Raw genomic sequence first — 17,536 nt, forward strand, 5'->3', positions numbered from 1 at the left:
TCAGCGAACGTTTTCCCGCTAATAGCCGTGGAGTATTTGCAATGAACTGGATATGATGGTCAAACCTGTTACCGTTGATTCTCTTCTCATCTGTTGCTGTAGTGAGTGGCTCATTTACTGCCAATACTGCTGTTTCACTGTTATCAGAGCTGTTTTACAACCTGCGATTCAGCTCATAGTAGAAACACTTTCGAATTTAAAGGTTATGTCTCGCAGTTTCATTTGGTGATGCTAGTAGTGGAGGAATTACATTCTTCACCCTTGAACGGAGGAAGATGACGTTTATTGTAGAAATGGCTCCCTTTTAGTTCATGAGAAGGAATCGTAAGTGAATTGACCACAAGTTGACCATATGAAATGAATTTACTAGAGAAAAAAATGCATTATGGTATTTTGAGAAGTCAAGTGTTCTACCAGCGTGATTCATAAATCATTCTGTGTCCATAAGGAAATCCATTAAAGCATGTTTAAACTTGTTTACTTTTTCTTGATAAAATACTGGGGTTCATTTCTCAAATAAATTATCAGTTACCCCATTCCTTAAATTCAACTTTGAATATATTTCTAGTTTAGTTCCTAGAAATTCATTTCCAAATGACCAATTTAGCATTTTTTTTAAAATGACAAATATTCATGTTGGTAACTAGGAAAGGTTTGGAGGGTTCGAACGACCCACTCCCCATGGACAAAAGGTCCAGCATTTGTCCTTTTAATAATTTTATGTAATTTAAATAATATATATTTTAAAATAGTGAAATTTTAAATAACTATGACCAGTAATTAAAATCCCATGAAGCCACAAAGCCACAATATTGTGATGCGGGTCACGTGACATAACCCCCCAAGTGGTTATGTTTAAATCTTTGATGCAACATTCTCATCCATACTCATACTGAGAAACGATATGGGTCGAAACGAGAAAGAGAGAGACATGAGAGAAAGCAGGCAGCAGATAATTTGTCACAAAATCTTGAACATAGTCAGATTGGATTTATAAGGTTCTATCTGCATTCTGAATGATTTTGAGACATTGAGCTTCAAAATTTTTGCACTCCATAGCAAAAAGTATGTGTATAACATTTGTTTTTTAAACAAAAAGCCTTAATGTAAACAACTTTTATGATCCCATTATGTAAATGAATTGTCATTTAATGAGAATATCAATAACTTAATTTTGACAAAAAATGTCAGATAGAACTTTATAATTCTAAGGTGATGATATTTTCAAAAAGACTGCCAAACAGGGTAAGACTAATGTTACTTACTTGCTAACAGACGAGAATCTGTTGCTACCATGAGGTTCTAGACTAACTGGCTGAATTAGTCAGGACATTCTTTATATTGGGCATTATTAATTTGTCCCGTGACCTACCGTTCCTTATTTTTGACATACATTTTTTTTAAATAACTGTCCAATGAAGGCTTTACTACCAAGTGGAGTCCTCAGCCGTTAGCTGTCACTTCATAAAAAAGGTGCTAATCCCATCACATCTGTGTTTTAAAGGCTGTTTACACTGGTCACTTCAATCGTTTTATTCTGATCGGATATAAATCCAATCGTTTGGACAGCTTCAGAAGGTGGTCTGAGACGTAACTGGAAGGGTCTTATTATTTGTTTTTAGACAAAATTAATTTCAATAAATTAATTATGACCTGGAAAAAAATTGACCTGCACCCATTTCGAGAAACAACTGTAGGTGCACGTTTATAGCCACATATTTACTATAAGCATAAAACATGTGTTATACATGCCATATCATCCGAAAATGTTTAAATAATAATGCCTGCTTGAATATAAATCACCTATTAAATATTCAAGCATGTAGTGCTGTGATGAACTACCACAAACATTGTTAAATTAAAAATTAAAAAGCACTCTAAAATTTGAAATAATGGTTATCGATATTGTGCATATTGATTATTACAAAATATTGCATTATTAAATTTTGCCATATGTCTACCTCTAGGGGAAGTCCTCATAAAAACGAAAAAAAAAAAAAAACATGTAGTGTGTGTTTGGACTGACAAAATTTACTTAGCAAGTAACTTGACAAAACAAAAAATTTTGTTACTGCAAAATGCATTCACATGAATTCAGAAGACAAGCTAACCTAGCACAAAATATTTCATAAAGTGTCACCTAATGTTGTATTTATACTTCTTAATCAAATACAAAATGTGGGGGAAAAAAATGCAAAAAGCTCTACTTAGAGAAAAAGACCCCCTCCCCCAACTAGGCTGGCTACAGGCCCGATATTTAGGTTCAAATGTACTGTATCTTAGGTGCAGTCACCATTGGTTTAGGTTTTTTGTTGTTGTTGTTGCTGTTTTTAATGTTGAAATGAATGACTATATAAATATTGCATGCCTATAAAATAGTTACCTAATACCTAATATTTTTTAGGTATGCTGTTTAACTGTTCATTAAAGTAAATCAGCCAATCACAAAGCAGCAACTCAGTGCATTTAGGCACGTATAGTAGCTGTGGCCAAGGTGATCTGCTGAAGTTCAAACTAAGCATTAGAGATGGGACAGAAAAGTAATTCAGTTTTCAGTTAAGATTCAGATAATCGACTGGGATTTTTAAGGTTTACATAGAATCATCCAAAAAAAGAGAACATATCCAGAATTGTTCAGTCCTGTGGACAAAAATGGCTGATTGATGTCAGAGGTTTAGGGTAATGGAAAGACAACTGTAACTCAGAAATCCACTTGTTACAACCAAGGTCTACAGAAGTGCATCTCTGAACACACAACGCATCAAACTTTGAAGCAGATGTGTAGGATTAAAAGATTAACATCATAGATGTGCATCGAACACATCTTCTGCAACTGTGTGACACAATTACTCTGTGTCAACAAGGATCAACCTTTCTTGTAAAACATTTTTGCAACTCTGTGTTGAATTGATGCCTTGAAGAATTAAGGCAGTTCTGAAGACAAAAGGCAACATTTCAAAGGATTCCACTTGCATAAATCTCTACAAGTCTAATAAAAACATTTCAAAGAATCTGTATTCAAACCACAGATCAAGGCCTTGGGATATTCATAGAGATACAGACTGCTCCTTATATACAAAACTATCTGAACTAGTTTCCGCCTATTACCGTAAAATCCTGTCTCTTTTCATCTCCACAGCTAGTTAATTCATTCTCTGTGTTTCGCATAAATGAAACTTTCGAAGCGGTACACATAGGCTGTGGAAGCCTCATCTGCCTTCTCTCCAGGTTGAGTGGGTCATATGGGGGAGGTAAATAAAGTATGAGTTGGATGTATGTACTATAGGTTTAGTCTGCCAGACTTATTATAGCATGACCTAGCTTCTCTCACTTTGTCCTGATGAGAATCTGAGACCTTCTTACCTGGAGACACACTAACACATATTGTACAGAAATAGGAATGACTCCTCACATGTGTAAACATTCGTTTACGTTACAACAATAGGTCCCACTTTATATTAAGTGTCCTTAACTACTATGTACTTACATCAAAAAATAAATACAATGTACTTACTGTGTTTATAATGTATTTGAGAACACTTGTGGTGGTTTCGAGTTGGGATAGAGGTTGGGTTATGGACAGGTTTGGTGGCATGGGTAGGTTTAAGGGTGGGTTAAGGTGTAAGGGATGGTCAATAGTGTATTTACAAATGTAATTACAAAAGTTATTTACAGATGTAATTACATACATGTATTTAATCAATCATTTACATTTACATTTATTAATTCCTGTTTAAGTACATATTAGTTAAGGCCACTTAATATAAAGACCCAACAATATATAATAAAAGCAGATTTCTTTTGTGCTTTTGATCAAAAAAAGTCCAAATTGATGGCTAACGTACTGTACATCAAAATAAACAATGTGATTACATGCTTGCACAGTGTGTTCAGTGTACTCCAGATCAAATAAATACGATTCAGGATCTGCATCAACATATCCAAGACGTTTGTCATGCAAGTTAGCCAAAGTTTCAGGCGCTGTGTAATATTATTACTCCTGCTGTGGTGTTTGCGTCTATTGATTATTATGCTGGAATGAGAGTACAGTCTTAGCCATATCGGTCTAGAAAATAGTAGCTTTCATTTTCCCTTGGTCTTAGTACACATAAAAACTACAGAGGAGTCAAGCTTTAAATAGAAGAATTGTCAAAAGTCTTGTCATTTTTGAGTGAAATGCAAATGGTCTACACCAATTCAATGATCTATGCCAATAAGCTAAAGGTCTGGAGATTGGCTGAATAAATGAAAAAAAAAATGGTAAAACTCAACTGCTTAATTCTTTTGGAAGATGTGAAAATCTTTTTTAAGTGGAGTGATGCCATTTTTAATACATTTACATATTACTTTAAATGTCAACTTTCAAAACTCTCAAACTCTCAGCACACGGGTGATGTCTGATTGTTTTTTAAATCATGTTTTTTTTTAATCAGATTATCACTGCAAAGTAGTTTCCGACATCTCCTTACTACACAAAGAACTAAAAATGGCATTGAATCACCTGCAATATCTTGCTTGTTACAGTGCAAGCATGAGCAATAAGTTGCTGGCTGCTGTTCAGAAGTTGCTGGTTGCGGTTTTCTCTTAACTAGTACAATACAATTGTGTATGAATAATTTAGCCCATATTTTACATATCCAAGCTAACTTTGTGCTTCCACCAAACATTATAGAAGCTTCAAATGAAACCTCACATCAGTTGTTTTGGATTTGTAAATGTGCTATCACATGCACATTCAATCAGCTTGGTCAGACTTGACTTCAAGTTGTGCATATTCAGATGTGGAACCGTGCTAAAAAACAACAACAAAAAAAATAAAATAAAAAATGTCATGCAATCAAAGCAAACTTTCGACACTGTTTTGACATCACATTCACTCCGTGGACCAAAGACAACTTGCGGACATGTCGAGTGTAAATAAGCAACTCATGAATCCCCGGTGCTGTGAAGCACCACCACATGATTACTGAAATTTTCATATTGCCTCTTAAAATACATACTAAATGACACAACAATTCCTCTAATTGAAGAATTACATATACTGTGTGTGTGTGTCATCACATATTCAACTGTGCAATATAAAGGTGTTGAGAAATCCCTTTCACCTCAATATCTTCACTCTCATTAATCTAAAATGAACCTACACCCGGCAGTGCAATATTACTCCAAGACACTGTGGATTTTAAGATTTTGGCTGCAGCTGCTGTGATTTGATATAAGTTACACAATTTCTACTCCAATAAATATCACTAGGGTCTGAGGAGCTTATCCTGGGCTGAGGAGGAAAAAACTGAACTAATTCTCAGCTGCCTATATAGTGATTTATTCCAGCTGAGTCAAGATTCTTAGCAGTTTTATCATGAAACAGGGCAGTGAATAGGATGAATGCACCCTGCAAATTAGGTGAAATTTCCTTGTCAACATCACCATTGTCCTCCAAGTAATGACTGCAGAACATCTGCCAAAGTGGAAAATGCACAATATCAGAGCCAACACCAATGCTAGAAATCGAATTCCCAAAGGATACTAAACAACAACCTTGAAACACGTATAGACATCTGCAGTCTAGATTCTTCTATGCTTGTTAAAAAGTAACATTTGTATTCAAGCATACGCTGACTTAAATATCCATTACACTGCCATTTCCATCTAATATGAGATTATCGTGGTCAACAGATGGCAAGTAAGCAACCTTAATAAAATAATTTAGGATTTCTTTCACAAACAAGTGTTATAATTCAAGGTTGTTTTTATTAAGTAAGGACTTTGTAAATTGTGACCTTATAGAACTTATGGTAATAGTTTTAAATTTGTGAGTGTACAGACAATTCAATTGTTGATACAGTTTTTAATATAATTTTTTTGACAACGGTTATACTTTGATTTGTATGTGGTCACATAAATTCTTAAACATAGCGCTTTACATGATGCCCTAAATCTTTAGAAGTTTCTGCAGTAAGGTCCACCCAGTTGGCCCAATGTAGGTGTCCACTGGTGGATGAAGGTTTACTGCGTGTTCGGCCTGTCCAGTGCACAATGTCGTTTTAGTTTAAATTTAACTCATATTTGACTCGGATTTGGATCCTTGGATTTGGATATATTTGGATATATTTATCTTTTGTTTTATCTGACTCCAGTCATAAAACATTAAGAAGATTCTATCAATACATATACAGTATACAACTTATTTACATTTTGGGATGTTTTTTTATATGTTGTTTACATTAAGACTTTTTATTTAATAAACAAATGTTACACACATACTGTTTGTTATGGAATGTAAAAACTTTAAAGCTCATTATCTCAAAATCATTCAGATAGAACCTTATAATTCCAAGGTGACGATAGATAGATAGATAGATAGATAGATAGATAGATAGATAGATAGATAGATAGATAGATAGATAGATAGATAGATAGATAGATAGATAGATAGATAGATAGATAGATAGATAGATAAATGTTTGAACCTTTTGTCTTAACTTGCAATTACATTTATTCATTCGGATGCTCATGTCGCTCAGAGGAATTGCCTCATCCGATGGCCTCACGGTCACACTCTCGTCAGTCTTGATTATTAAACAGAGGTAATTGACTAATACTTTTAGATGGCTGCTTCTATGCTTGCTCATTCTAAAATATTTTTGATTATTCCCCTAAGATGTATGCCCTTGATTTAAAGTTAATCTTATTTCTAATCAGATGTCAAGGCCGTTATTATAAATATAACCGATTTCTGTTCTCTATAATAATTTTGGTTTTGCCAAGCTCATGGTTTCCCCATGTATATACTTAATTTAGAACAACATTATTTTCAAACAAGGGTCGGGCGTGTGTGGAACAACATAAGACATTTGTATTTAGTGGCATGTTAGATCTGCAGAGTTACTGTCTATGGGGAACAAATGATAATTTGAATAGAAGGCAGTAGTTCAAAAGATACCCAAAGCTATTTTTGAGGGAATGTACCAGTCAAACTGAGACATTTCAAATTATAGTCAAACATGATAGGTAAATTCCCTTGGATTGATATAGAACATTCATATTTTTTATGGATTGATATAGAACATTCATATCTGATGACCAACAGAAGGGAGTGCTGGAGATGCTTCAAATGTAAATGAAGGAAAGGAGAGGAGTAAACTTTCCGGCATTCCAACCTGGTTGGGTGTGGATCCAATTGTCTCAATGTTTCCAGCCCATGCTTGTATTGTTAGACATCAGAGTATCTGTGGTGTCTCAAATCTTACACTGCCACCCCAAGAAATACCTAAATACGCAAGAAAAAGCAGCTTGGTTTAGAACAAAGATGTTTAGGCCACAATGTGGACTCAAGCATAGACTTTATAGTATGGTGATCTTTAACTTCCCATGCTCCATTCTGTCATGAGGCAATGTGGTGTGGTGCACTCCAGTTATAACTGGTTGCCTAATGCTGCACTCTTGGGAACAAAAAATGCAAGACCCTGTCTACCCATAAGGCAAAGCGTTGGAAAGCATTGTCTGCTCAGCTGATCTACACTGTCTTGGGAATAGGAAAGAGGTGTCTTTGAAGTCTAGCGCTCTCATAAATCACAGCAGCCTCAGTCAGTGCATTGCCTTCCTGGAAGCGCGTTTAGCGGCAGCAGGCTCCTGTGATTCCTAATTACGCTATGCAGATTATGTTAATGTGCATCTATCTAGTGAGCAACATGGTGTGGTTAATTAGAAGACAAGACATCGGTGCTGTCAACTCTCATAGTGTTATTTTCTCCAGACAGTTTACAGGTTATAACATTTTAAGGCACAGCTAGAGCTCTGTAACAACTGTGTCTGGAGGGCTTGTATGGATTATTTGGCTTGTCCTCTAGGATAAGTGACCCCATGCAGTTTAATTTGGTTTAACGGTTTGTTCGACAGTGATAATCAAGATGCTTATTGGTGGGTAATCTGTGTGCATGTGGGGTAATGAATTTACTGACACAGGTCATAAAATCTGTGGTTGCCACCTAAAACAGGAGTGTTTTGTCTGTTTTTGTCAATTTATTTTCTTTTTAGATGTTAGATGTTAGTCTGATTGTTTCAGGGATATCTATAACCTAGTGTGCTTCAAAACAGTGACAATGTTCACATTCAGAGGATATAAACATCTAAAGCTTGCAGTTTGCCACTTCTTCCTAAATTGATACATTTTTCATTCATCACATCGTCTCATACTTTAGTTTCCTCAACAAATCTTGACCAATCATATGCTCTCTAGTATTTGACATGCTGCGCTTCCTTTAAAGCAGCGGTCACTCTGGACTTTTTGCTCTATAGACTTCCATTCATAATGCGTCAGACCAGAAATGCAAGCTCACAAGCTCAAAAGTTTCACAGTTCGCTGAATTGCAACCTGGTAAATTCTGACCTGCGAAATAGCATCGGGTGATTGCATAAGACCAATCGAAGATCAAAACATGACCTCACTTTAAAATATGGACCAATCAAACACTTTAAGCTGCAGTCACAGAGTTTGAGCATGCGATATACTATTGTGCATCGCTGCGAAAAGGGGTGGGATTAAGCAAGCTTATTACACATTCAAAAAAGCAAGCAATTGCTCCATGTTTTAAATTTCTGTTCAGAGAGGTCATGTTTTGATCCTCGATTGGTCTCAGGCAGTCAAGTGATGCAATTTCGAGTTCACCAAGCTTGAACTTTGCAAGAGCATGATCATGTGTCAAGTTTCGCAGGTAGCTGCGGTGCAAAGTTCAAGCTTGGTAATGTAATGTAATGTGTATTTATATAGTGCATTTGTGTATGGCCATACACCCAAAGCACTTTACAATCATGAGGGGGGTCTCTCCACACCAGCACCAGTGTGCAGCATCCACTTGGATGATGCAACGGCAGCCACAGAAAAACAGCGCCAGTGCGCTCACCACACACCAGCTATTGGTGGAGTGGAGAGACAGTGATCGAGCCAATTCGATGGAAGGGGATGATTGGGAGGCCATGATCGTAAGGACCGATAGAGGGACTTTGGCCAGGATACCGGGGTTACACCCCTGCTCTTTCACGAGAAGTGCCATGGGATTTTTAATGACCACAGAGAGTCAGGACCTCGGTTTAACGTCTCATCCGAAAGACTGCGCCCACTGACAGTGTCGTGTCCCCTTCCCTTTTACTGGGGCATTAGGACTCACACAGACCACAGGTTGAGCGCCCCCTGCTGGCCTCACTAACACCACTTCCAACAGCAACCTAGTGTTCCCTAGTGGTCTCCCATCCAGGTACTGACCAGGCTCAGCCCTGCTTAGCTTCAGTGAGTAACCGGTCTTGGGCTGCAGGGTGACATGGCTGTGGCGATACAGCCAACCTTGACCTGCGAAATCGCATCAATTGACTGCATGAGACCAAATTTAAAACATGGACCAATTGCTCATTTTTTTAAATTGTCTAATCATCTTGTTTAATCCTCTTCTTTTTTGCAGCACCGTACAACAGAATTTCGCAAGCTCAAACTCTAAAGTGACCTTAGTTAAGTCGCTTCTTATTTGCTTTTCATTTGATGCACTTGATCTCAACCACTCTCACTGGCAGAACTGAGAAAAACAAAATGTTATTGGTGTTTTTTTTTTTTCTAAAAGGGAGAAGCAACTCTCTTCATAAGAAAAAAATAAAATAAAAAAATGCACGTTTCAAAGGACTTAAAGGGACTTTTAAAGAAAGATTCCAGGTTTAAGTTGAACAAAACAGCACCTGTGGGCCGACTTTTTAATGGTTCAAAGCTGATTTAATAATTTACTTATTTTTTACAACTCCAAATCAGAAAAGGTTGGGACAATCTGAAAAACACAAATAAAAAATAAATTACTGATTTTTAAATTTACTTTGACTTGTATTTCATTGCAGAAAATACAAAAAAAAAAAAAACATTATTTAATGTGTTCCTCATGATTTTTACTTTAGTTACCACTTTAGACTTTTTGTTTCAAAATCAACACATATTCCAATTTTGGTTCTTGCAACACATTTCAAAAAACATTGTGACGAGCAATGTATAGCTCGTAATCAGGTAAAATGGTTAAATGTGTGATTTGAAACAGGTAATGTCAACAGGTGATCATAATTGTGATTTGGTACAAAAGCCACATCCAAGAAAGGCTTAATCATTGAACAAAGATGGATAGATGTTTGCTAGTTTGTAAGCAAATATGTAATAAAACTGTTGAAATGGGGAAATTAATGAAAAAATTATTAGTTTGGGGTTGAGTACTTAGTGCTTACAGCATAACATTCTGACAAAATTTGTAATATTTTTGTTACAACCCTGGTCTAGGGTAAGAATGTAGTATAAATCAAACACTTGACAAATTTAAAATAATGATCTGTTTATTTTTTATTTTCTTTAATTTTTTTAAACACCCAAGAAGCCTATATCTCAGAGAGAACTCACAAAAAATAATAAATGAAAAGTACACTATCAAAACACCCACAATAAAATTACCTACACCTTACAAGGATAATAACAGGAATATGAACAAAATATAACATCTCACTTCCCACCTTTACATAAAAACAAGAGAAAAAATTTACAAGAAAGAAAATGGTGGAAATCCAACCCCTACTGCTGTGTACTCAAAATTTTTACAGTGAAGACAAACAAAGACAAAAATTAAAGGGGGGGAGACACTGGAGGAATAACAAAAAATCCGAAATTTACACACAACACATAAATACACAATCCAACACATACAACAAATATCGCTAATAATTATACTTTTAGCAATAACTCCAAACAGCATGCTATCCTACTCTTTCTCCGCTTTCTACAACCATTTCATTTTTTAAAAGAGGCCCAAAGTCACTCCAGCCAATCCCCGGTGATGTTGGCAATGTAAATAGGGCGGGACCAGTGACGAGGGATAGAGTGGGAGAAAGAGTGAGAGCGAGCACACAGGGGATCAGAGACACAGACTTGAGAATGCAACATATTATTTAGACAGTATAAACCAAACACTGACATTATAAAATCTCTCAAATATGACTGGAAGTCATGTGATTATTGCCAATAGATTTAATTTAGAAAAAGAATAAATTTGCAGCTTGATGACTATGTGAAGGACTGTGGAATCATATATAATATTCAAATGACAGCTAGTGTTTTGTGTTGTTTTTATTTTAGCCATTGTTGGAACATTCATTCATTTTCTTTTTGGCTTATTCCCTTTATTTATGCATTGCCCCATAGTTGAAACAAAATTATGAAATCCCGACTCACCCGTGATTGACTGGAACACATTGAGGTCAAAAGTGACATTTCACTTCTGAAATTCACACCTGCAGCTGTGTCTGGAATGTAGCAAGACAATTGTAGACAATTTAATGAGCAACAGATCCTTACTTTCAGTAACAAGTATCTTGAACAATGTGGTCAGGATCATCACTCCATATACGCAGGGTACTATTTAGATAAAAAGGACTTGAGTTGATGTAATGTTTATACAATCAAACTCTCTGAGATATATGTTATATGTTATATGATTTTGTCCAGCTCAGTATGTCATTAAATGATTTAATCTACACCAAAATGTTAAAAACACATAATCTGTTAACTTAATTTCACACAGTAAATTTTGTATTAAATAGGTTGTCTAGATTTATACATAATACATGTTAGGTTGTATTGTTAAATAAAGGGTTAATAATTAACTGTTCCCAGTGATCCTCAGGTAGCTGTGAGCTTCAGGATGGGTGATATTACCTTATTTCCACAGATCTGTTCCTCAAGATCAATTTTTAATTTACTGACAGTTCAACTAATAACAAATCCAATTACACAGCAGCTGCTTCCAGATAGACTTATTGGAGCCTGTGTTTTTAGCATCTAAAAGTGAGAAGACCCCATAAAGGGGAGAAAATGGAGTATTTTCCCTTTTGCGTGTGAAGAAAGCGTGCTGTTTGCTTATTAGCATTCAGCGAAGGACAGCGTAAAGCAGTGGAGGGAGGGAGTGTGGAACGGTGAGAGGACATTTCAGAGGTTGCTTGGGATAAACCTAAAGGTCATTTCAACTACCAAGTGTCAAAACAACATCAATCCATGATGATAGGATGCAGAAGTAAACTAAGCCCTTAAACTCTTTCCTCAAAAATAGTTTCAGACATTCTGTCAGATCACAGTATCAAGCACTGGCCATCCAAGTTATTTTTCAATATGGACGAGCACTAGTTGTCCTACATTTTAAAGCAATTTTGAAAATCCACTAAACCCTATGAAAATCCACTAAACTTTCTTAAAACTGACTGTTCACTGAAAGATAAAAACAATTACTTTAGATTAAGAAGTTGTTAATGGTTTATTGTTAATGACTTAGCAAGTTAATTCATTATTAATCATATTTTCATTCTAAAGTGCATAAATAAACAATGTTGATTTTCTAAATAGAGTAAATGTATTCGAGTTTGTGGGCTGTCTTTTCTAGAAATCTTTTGTTTATTGATTCTTGACTTGACACAGCATTTATGACACAAAACTTTTCATTTTTTGAATGTTTCTGGTTTAAAATTTTAAAATTGCTGTTTAATCTCAACTGTCATTTCCAGAAAGGTATTTTTAAATGATTCTTGATTTGACTTAAAACATTTATTTCATTTTTCATTTTTTTTCAAATATTTTAAATACTTTTAATGTGAGCTGTTATATTATACACGTATACAGAAATATTTTTATTGATTCTTAATTTAATCAACAACTATCTTTTTAAGTTTTTTATATTTGAATGGTATTTACAATATTTTAGTTGTAAAACCTCACATTTAAATCAAAGGAATAACATTGATACCATTATAATGATATTGATGTTTTTACAAGTTTATATTAGTGCAAAAGCAATGATGTTATTTGTCTATAGGGAAACACACTGACATGCTAGTTCCCCTTCGGTTGGGGAACTTCAGTGCCATGAATGGGAGGATTCGGATCAGAAGCCGCTTATCTGGAGAGTATTGAACGGGCCAATGAATGAAATTAATTGGCAGCGTAAGCTTGCGCAGGTGTGCGACATCTGCAATTATTTCAGCATATAAGCACACCTGAAGCCAGCAGACGCCATCCTTTTCGCTTCAGATCCTTTCTGAGTGAGTCGATGAGGGTTCCTCTTGCTGATCAGCACTTCAGAGCGAACGAGTGTGTCTCCCGGTCCAGAGTGGGTCTTCGCGGTGGCAGACGGTCGAGCTGGGTTACTCCCTTGCCTGCGGTTCTTTGGGTCCGGTCCTCCAGAGCGGTGCGTATAGTTGCAACTTTCCTAAAAGAGCAACACAGTCGTGCAGCACGTCCTTTTCAGGATGGCGCTCCGACTGTGCGTTTCTGGATGCGGGGGTTTCCTGTCTCCGGATGATGGACACGATCACTGCATTGCATGTTTGGGGGTCCAGCATGTTAATGCGGTGCTCGCGGGCGGTTCATGTCGTCATTGCGATGCCATGACCGTTGCACAGCTAAGATCGCGGCTAACTTTCGCAAGAGAGCGAGCCACCCCAGTTGCCTCCTGCTCTAAAAAAGCAGCGGGCGCTCGGGCAGATCTGAGGGTTTCAGCGGGAGCTAATCCGCCGCCCACGGGCTCGCGGACCTCTCGCTCCTCACGGCGCTCCATCCAAGCTTCGGGTGGTGAGAGTGATCCGTCTAACCAGATGGTAGCTCTCACACTCGCTGACACCGGAGATCAGATGTCCTCCGCGGCATCGGAGGGTGGGCTTTCACTGTCCGACGAAGATCCGGACCCGCTCGCCCCCTCCGGGCAGGTGAGCGCTGTCAAATCGGATCCTGAAGCGGACATGTTAGCCGTGCTTTCCCGGGCTGCTTCGGCCGTGGGGTTGGAGATGGTTTATCCCCCAGCTCCGCGGCCGGACCGACTAGATGGGTGCTACGTAGAGGACCAGAAGGCGAAGCCTTCGAAGCCTCTCGTCCCCTTCTTCCCGGAAGTGCACAGTAGGCTCACGCAGTCCTGGAGGGCACCTTTCTCTGCCCGTGCTGCGAGTGCCTCCGCCCTCACCGCCCTTGACGGCGGAGCTGCCAGGGGGTATGAGGCGATCCCGTCAGTGGAGCGCGCTATCGCGGTCAATCTTTGTCCGCGCGGCGCCTCTACGTGGCGGGGTTTGCCCCGCCTCCCGTCCAAAGCCTGTAGGTTGTCTGCCTCCCTCGGAGCCAGAGCTTATAAGGCTGCGGGCCAGGCTGCTTCTGCTTTGCACGCGATGGCCACCTACCAGCGCTACCAAGCGCAGGCGCTGGCCGAGCTGCACGAGGGCGGGTCCAACCCAAGCTTATTACATGAGCTGCGCACCGCGACCGACTATGCTCTTCGGACTACTAATTCCGCCGCGTGTGCGCTGGGGAGGACGATGTCCACACTTGTGGTTCAGGAACGCCACCTCTGGCTAAACCTGGCCGATATGCGCGACGTTGACAAAGTTCGCTTTCTTGACTCGCCCATATCCCAGGCTGGCCTGTTCGGCGACACCGTCGGTGAATTCACCCAGGAATTCAAGGCTGTGAAAGAGCAGTCGGATGCGATGGGCAATGTCATCTATCGGCGTGGCCGTAAGCCCGCTCCGCCCGCCGAGCCATCCACCTCCGCTGTTCCTCGCCGAGGGCGCCCGCCAACGAGTGCTGCCCCGCCCCCGCCTGCGCCTCCGGCCAAGCGGGCGCGGCGTTCACCTCGAAAGCAGGCAGCCCCTCCTGCCCAGGACGCCGTAAAGTCCGGTAAACGGACCGCGAAGCGTCCCTGAGACAGGCCATCCGGAGAAGAGGAAACTTGCTCTTTCCCCGCTGGAGGGCGGGGCCCCGATAACAACGGTACTTTTCAGTGCCACCAAAACATCAGTAAAAGAGCACTTTTTCCCTTCCCCGGATGTGACTGCACGAGTTCTGCCAGTCCGGGACGCGCTGCCTTCCGGCTCGCAGACTCTACGTGCTTCGCCAGTGGCTCACGAGCGCTGGGGGGACGGTATCCCTTTCCTCAGCCCTCCAGCCCCCTCTCCGGAGTCAGGGTGCGGAGCCAGAGCGAATCGCTGTCCTCCAGCTCTTCCGCGGGACCCTCGTGCTTCCCGGATCAGCACACCCACTCCGCGCTGCCCCACCGCTGGTACGTCAGCGATTGTAGCGATGACTCCATTAGCGAGGGCTCTGCCTGCCTGGTTAGCACGGGCCAGCCCCTCGCGGTGGCTCATACGCACAATCAGACTCGGTTACGCGATTCAGTTCGCGAAACGGCCCCCCAAGTTTACGGGCGTGTATTTCTCCAGGGTCAACCCCCTGTCCGCCCCTGTCTTGCGAGAGGAGATTGCTGCCTTCCTGGCGAAGGGTGCAATCGAGCCGGTTCCTCCAGCCGAGATGGAGAGTGGGTTTTACAGCCCATACTTCATCGTACCCAAAAAGAGCGGTGGGTCACGGCCAATCCTAGATCTGCGCGTTTTGAACCGCTGTCTGCACAAGCTGCCGTTCAGAATGCTCACGCAGAGGCGCATTCTCCAATGCGTTCGTCCTCGGGATTGGTTTGCAGCCATAGACCTGAAGGACGCGTATTTCCATGTCTCCATTCTTCCACGCCACCGCCAATTTCTGCGGTTTGCGTTCGAGGGTCGAGCGTGGCAGTACAAGGTCCTCCCCTTCGGGCTCTCTCTGTCTCCGCGGGTCTTCACCAAACTCGCGGAGGGTGCCCTAGCGCCCCTTCGGCTCGCGGGCATTCGCATACTCAATTATCTCGACGACTGGCTGATTTTAGCCCACTCGCGGGAGCAATTGATTATGCACAGGGACAAGGTGCTTCGGCATCTCCGCCTACTGGGGCTTCAGGTCAACCGAGAAAAGAGCAAACTCGCCCCCGTGCAGAGGATTTCTTTTCTCGGGATGGAGCTGGACTCGATCACCATGGTAGCGCACCTCTCCGAGGAACGCGCTCGCCTGTTGCTGAACTGTCTGAGGGAGCTCGACAGCAAACTAGTGGTCCCACTGAAGTTCTTTCAGAGGCTCCTGGGGCATATGGCATCCGCAGCCGCCGTCACGCCGCTCGGGTTGCTCCATATGAGACCACTTCAGCACTGGCTTCACGATCGGGTCCCCAGACGCGCATGGCACGCGGGCACACACCGGGTCTCGGTTACTGCGCTGTGTCGCCGCGCCCTCAGCCCTTGGAACGACCCCTCGTTCCTACAGGCCGGTGTGCCTCTAGGACAGGTGTCCAGCCATGTTGTTGTTTCAACAGACGCTTCCAACACGGATTGGGGGGCCGTGTGTCGCGGGCATGCGGCTGCGGGCCTCTGGAAGGGTGCCCAGCTGCATTGGCATATCAATCGCCTAGAGCTGTTGGCAGTGTTCCTCGCTCTCCACCGCTTTTTACCGGTGCTGGAGCGGCAACACGTGCTGGTCAGGACGGACAGTATGGCGGCGGCGGCGTATATCAACCGCATGGGGGGTATGCGCTCTCGCCGCATGTCTCAGCTCGCCCGCCGTCTGCTCCTCTGGAGTCACCCGCGGCTGAAATCGCTGCGCGCCATTCACGTCCCAGGCACGCTCAATCGTGCAGCCGATGCGCTCTCACGACAGCTGTTACGCCCTGGAGAATGGAGACTCCACCCCGAGTCTGTTCAGCTGATATGGGCGCGATTCGGGGAGGCCCAGATCGATCTGTTTGCTTCCCCCGAGAACGCTCACTGCCAGTTGTTTTTTTCCCTGACCGAGGGCTCTCTCGGCACGGATGCACTGGCCCACAGCTGGCCTCGGGGCATGCGCAAGTATGCGTTTCCCCCAGTGAGCCTGCTCGCGCAGTTTCTGTGCAAGGTCAGGGAGGACGAGGAACAGGTTCTGCTAGTTGCGCCCCTTTGGCCCAACCGGACCTGGATATCAGAGCTCTCACTCCTCGCGACGGCCCTCCCCTGGCGGATCCCTTTGAGAGAGGACCTACTCTCTCAGGGACAGGGCACCATCTGGCACCCTCGCCCCGATCTTTGGAACCTCCACGTGTGGTCCCTAGACGCGAGGAAGACTTAGGTAACCTACCGACTGCGGTGGTTAATACCATCACTCAGGCTAGAGCCCCCTCCACGAGGCGCGCCTACGCCCTGAAGTGGAGTCTATTCACTGAATGGTGCGTCTCTCGCAGAGAAGACCCCCGAAATTGCCAGATTAGTGTTGTGCTCTCTTTCCTTCAAGAGAAGTTGGACAGCAGGCTGTCGCCCTCCACTCTCAAGGTTTACGTGGCCGCCATCTCCGCTTATCATAGCGCGGTAGCTGGCGGCACCGTGGGAAAGCATAACCTGGTCATCCAGTTCCTTAGGGGTGCTAGGCGAATTAATCCATCTCGCCCCCCTCTCATGCCCTCTTGGGATCTCGCCCTCGTTCTCACGAGTCTGCGATCCGATCCCTTTGAGCCACTCGAATCAGTATCTCTAAGATTTCTGTCCCTGAAGACAGCTCTGCTGGTTGCGTTGGCCTCCATCAAGAGGGTCGGGGACCTGGAGGCATTTTCGGTCAGTGACTCGTGCCTGGAATTCGGGCCGGATTACTCTCACGTCATCC

General features: G+C 41.9%; 1 protein-coding gene and 1 long non-coding RNA gene across 2 annotated transcripts in view; both read left to right on the forward strand.

The window, feature by feature from the left end:
• The window catches only part of LOC147839992 (uncharacterized), a 782,854-nt gene extending 767,574 nt beyond the window's left edge, over nt 1–15,280 (forward strand). The window contains exon 2 of the mRNA XM_087290734.2: nt 12,897–15,280. Coding sequence (XP_087146860.1) covers nt 13,309–14,748 — 1,440 coding nt within the window. The 5' untranslated portion in view covers nt 12,897–13,308 and the 3' untranslated portion in view covers nt 14,749–15,280. The remainder of the gene's footprint in view (nt 1–12,896) is intronic.
• LOC141378474 (uncharacterized) lies at nt 2,339–8,208 on the forward strand. The gene is made up of 4 exons (XR_015513992.1): nt 2,339–4,542; nt 4,593–4,767; nt 4,892–5,893; nt 6,049–8,208. It is a non-coding gene; the product is annotated as an uncharacterized LOC141378474 (long non-coding RNA).
• Nucleotides 15,281–17,536: the final 2,256 nt, after the last annotated feature.

Source organism: Danio rerio, chromosome 17 (genome assembly GCF_052040795.2).
Source record: "Danio rerio strain M-AB ecotype USA chromosome 17, GRCz13ab, whole genome shotgun sequence".
NCBI classification, from domain to species: Eukaryota; Metazoa; Chordata; class Actinopteri; order Cypriniformes; family Danionidae; genus Danio; species Danio rerio.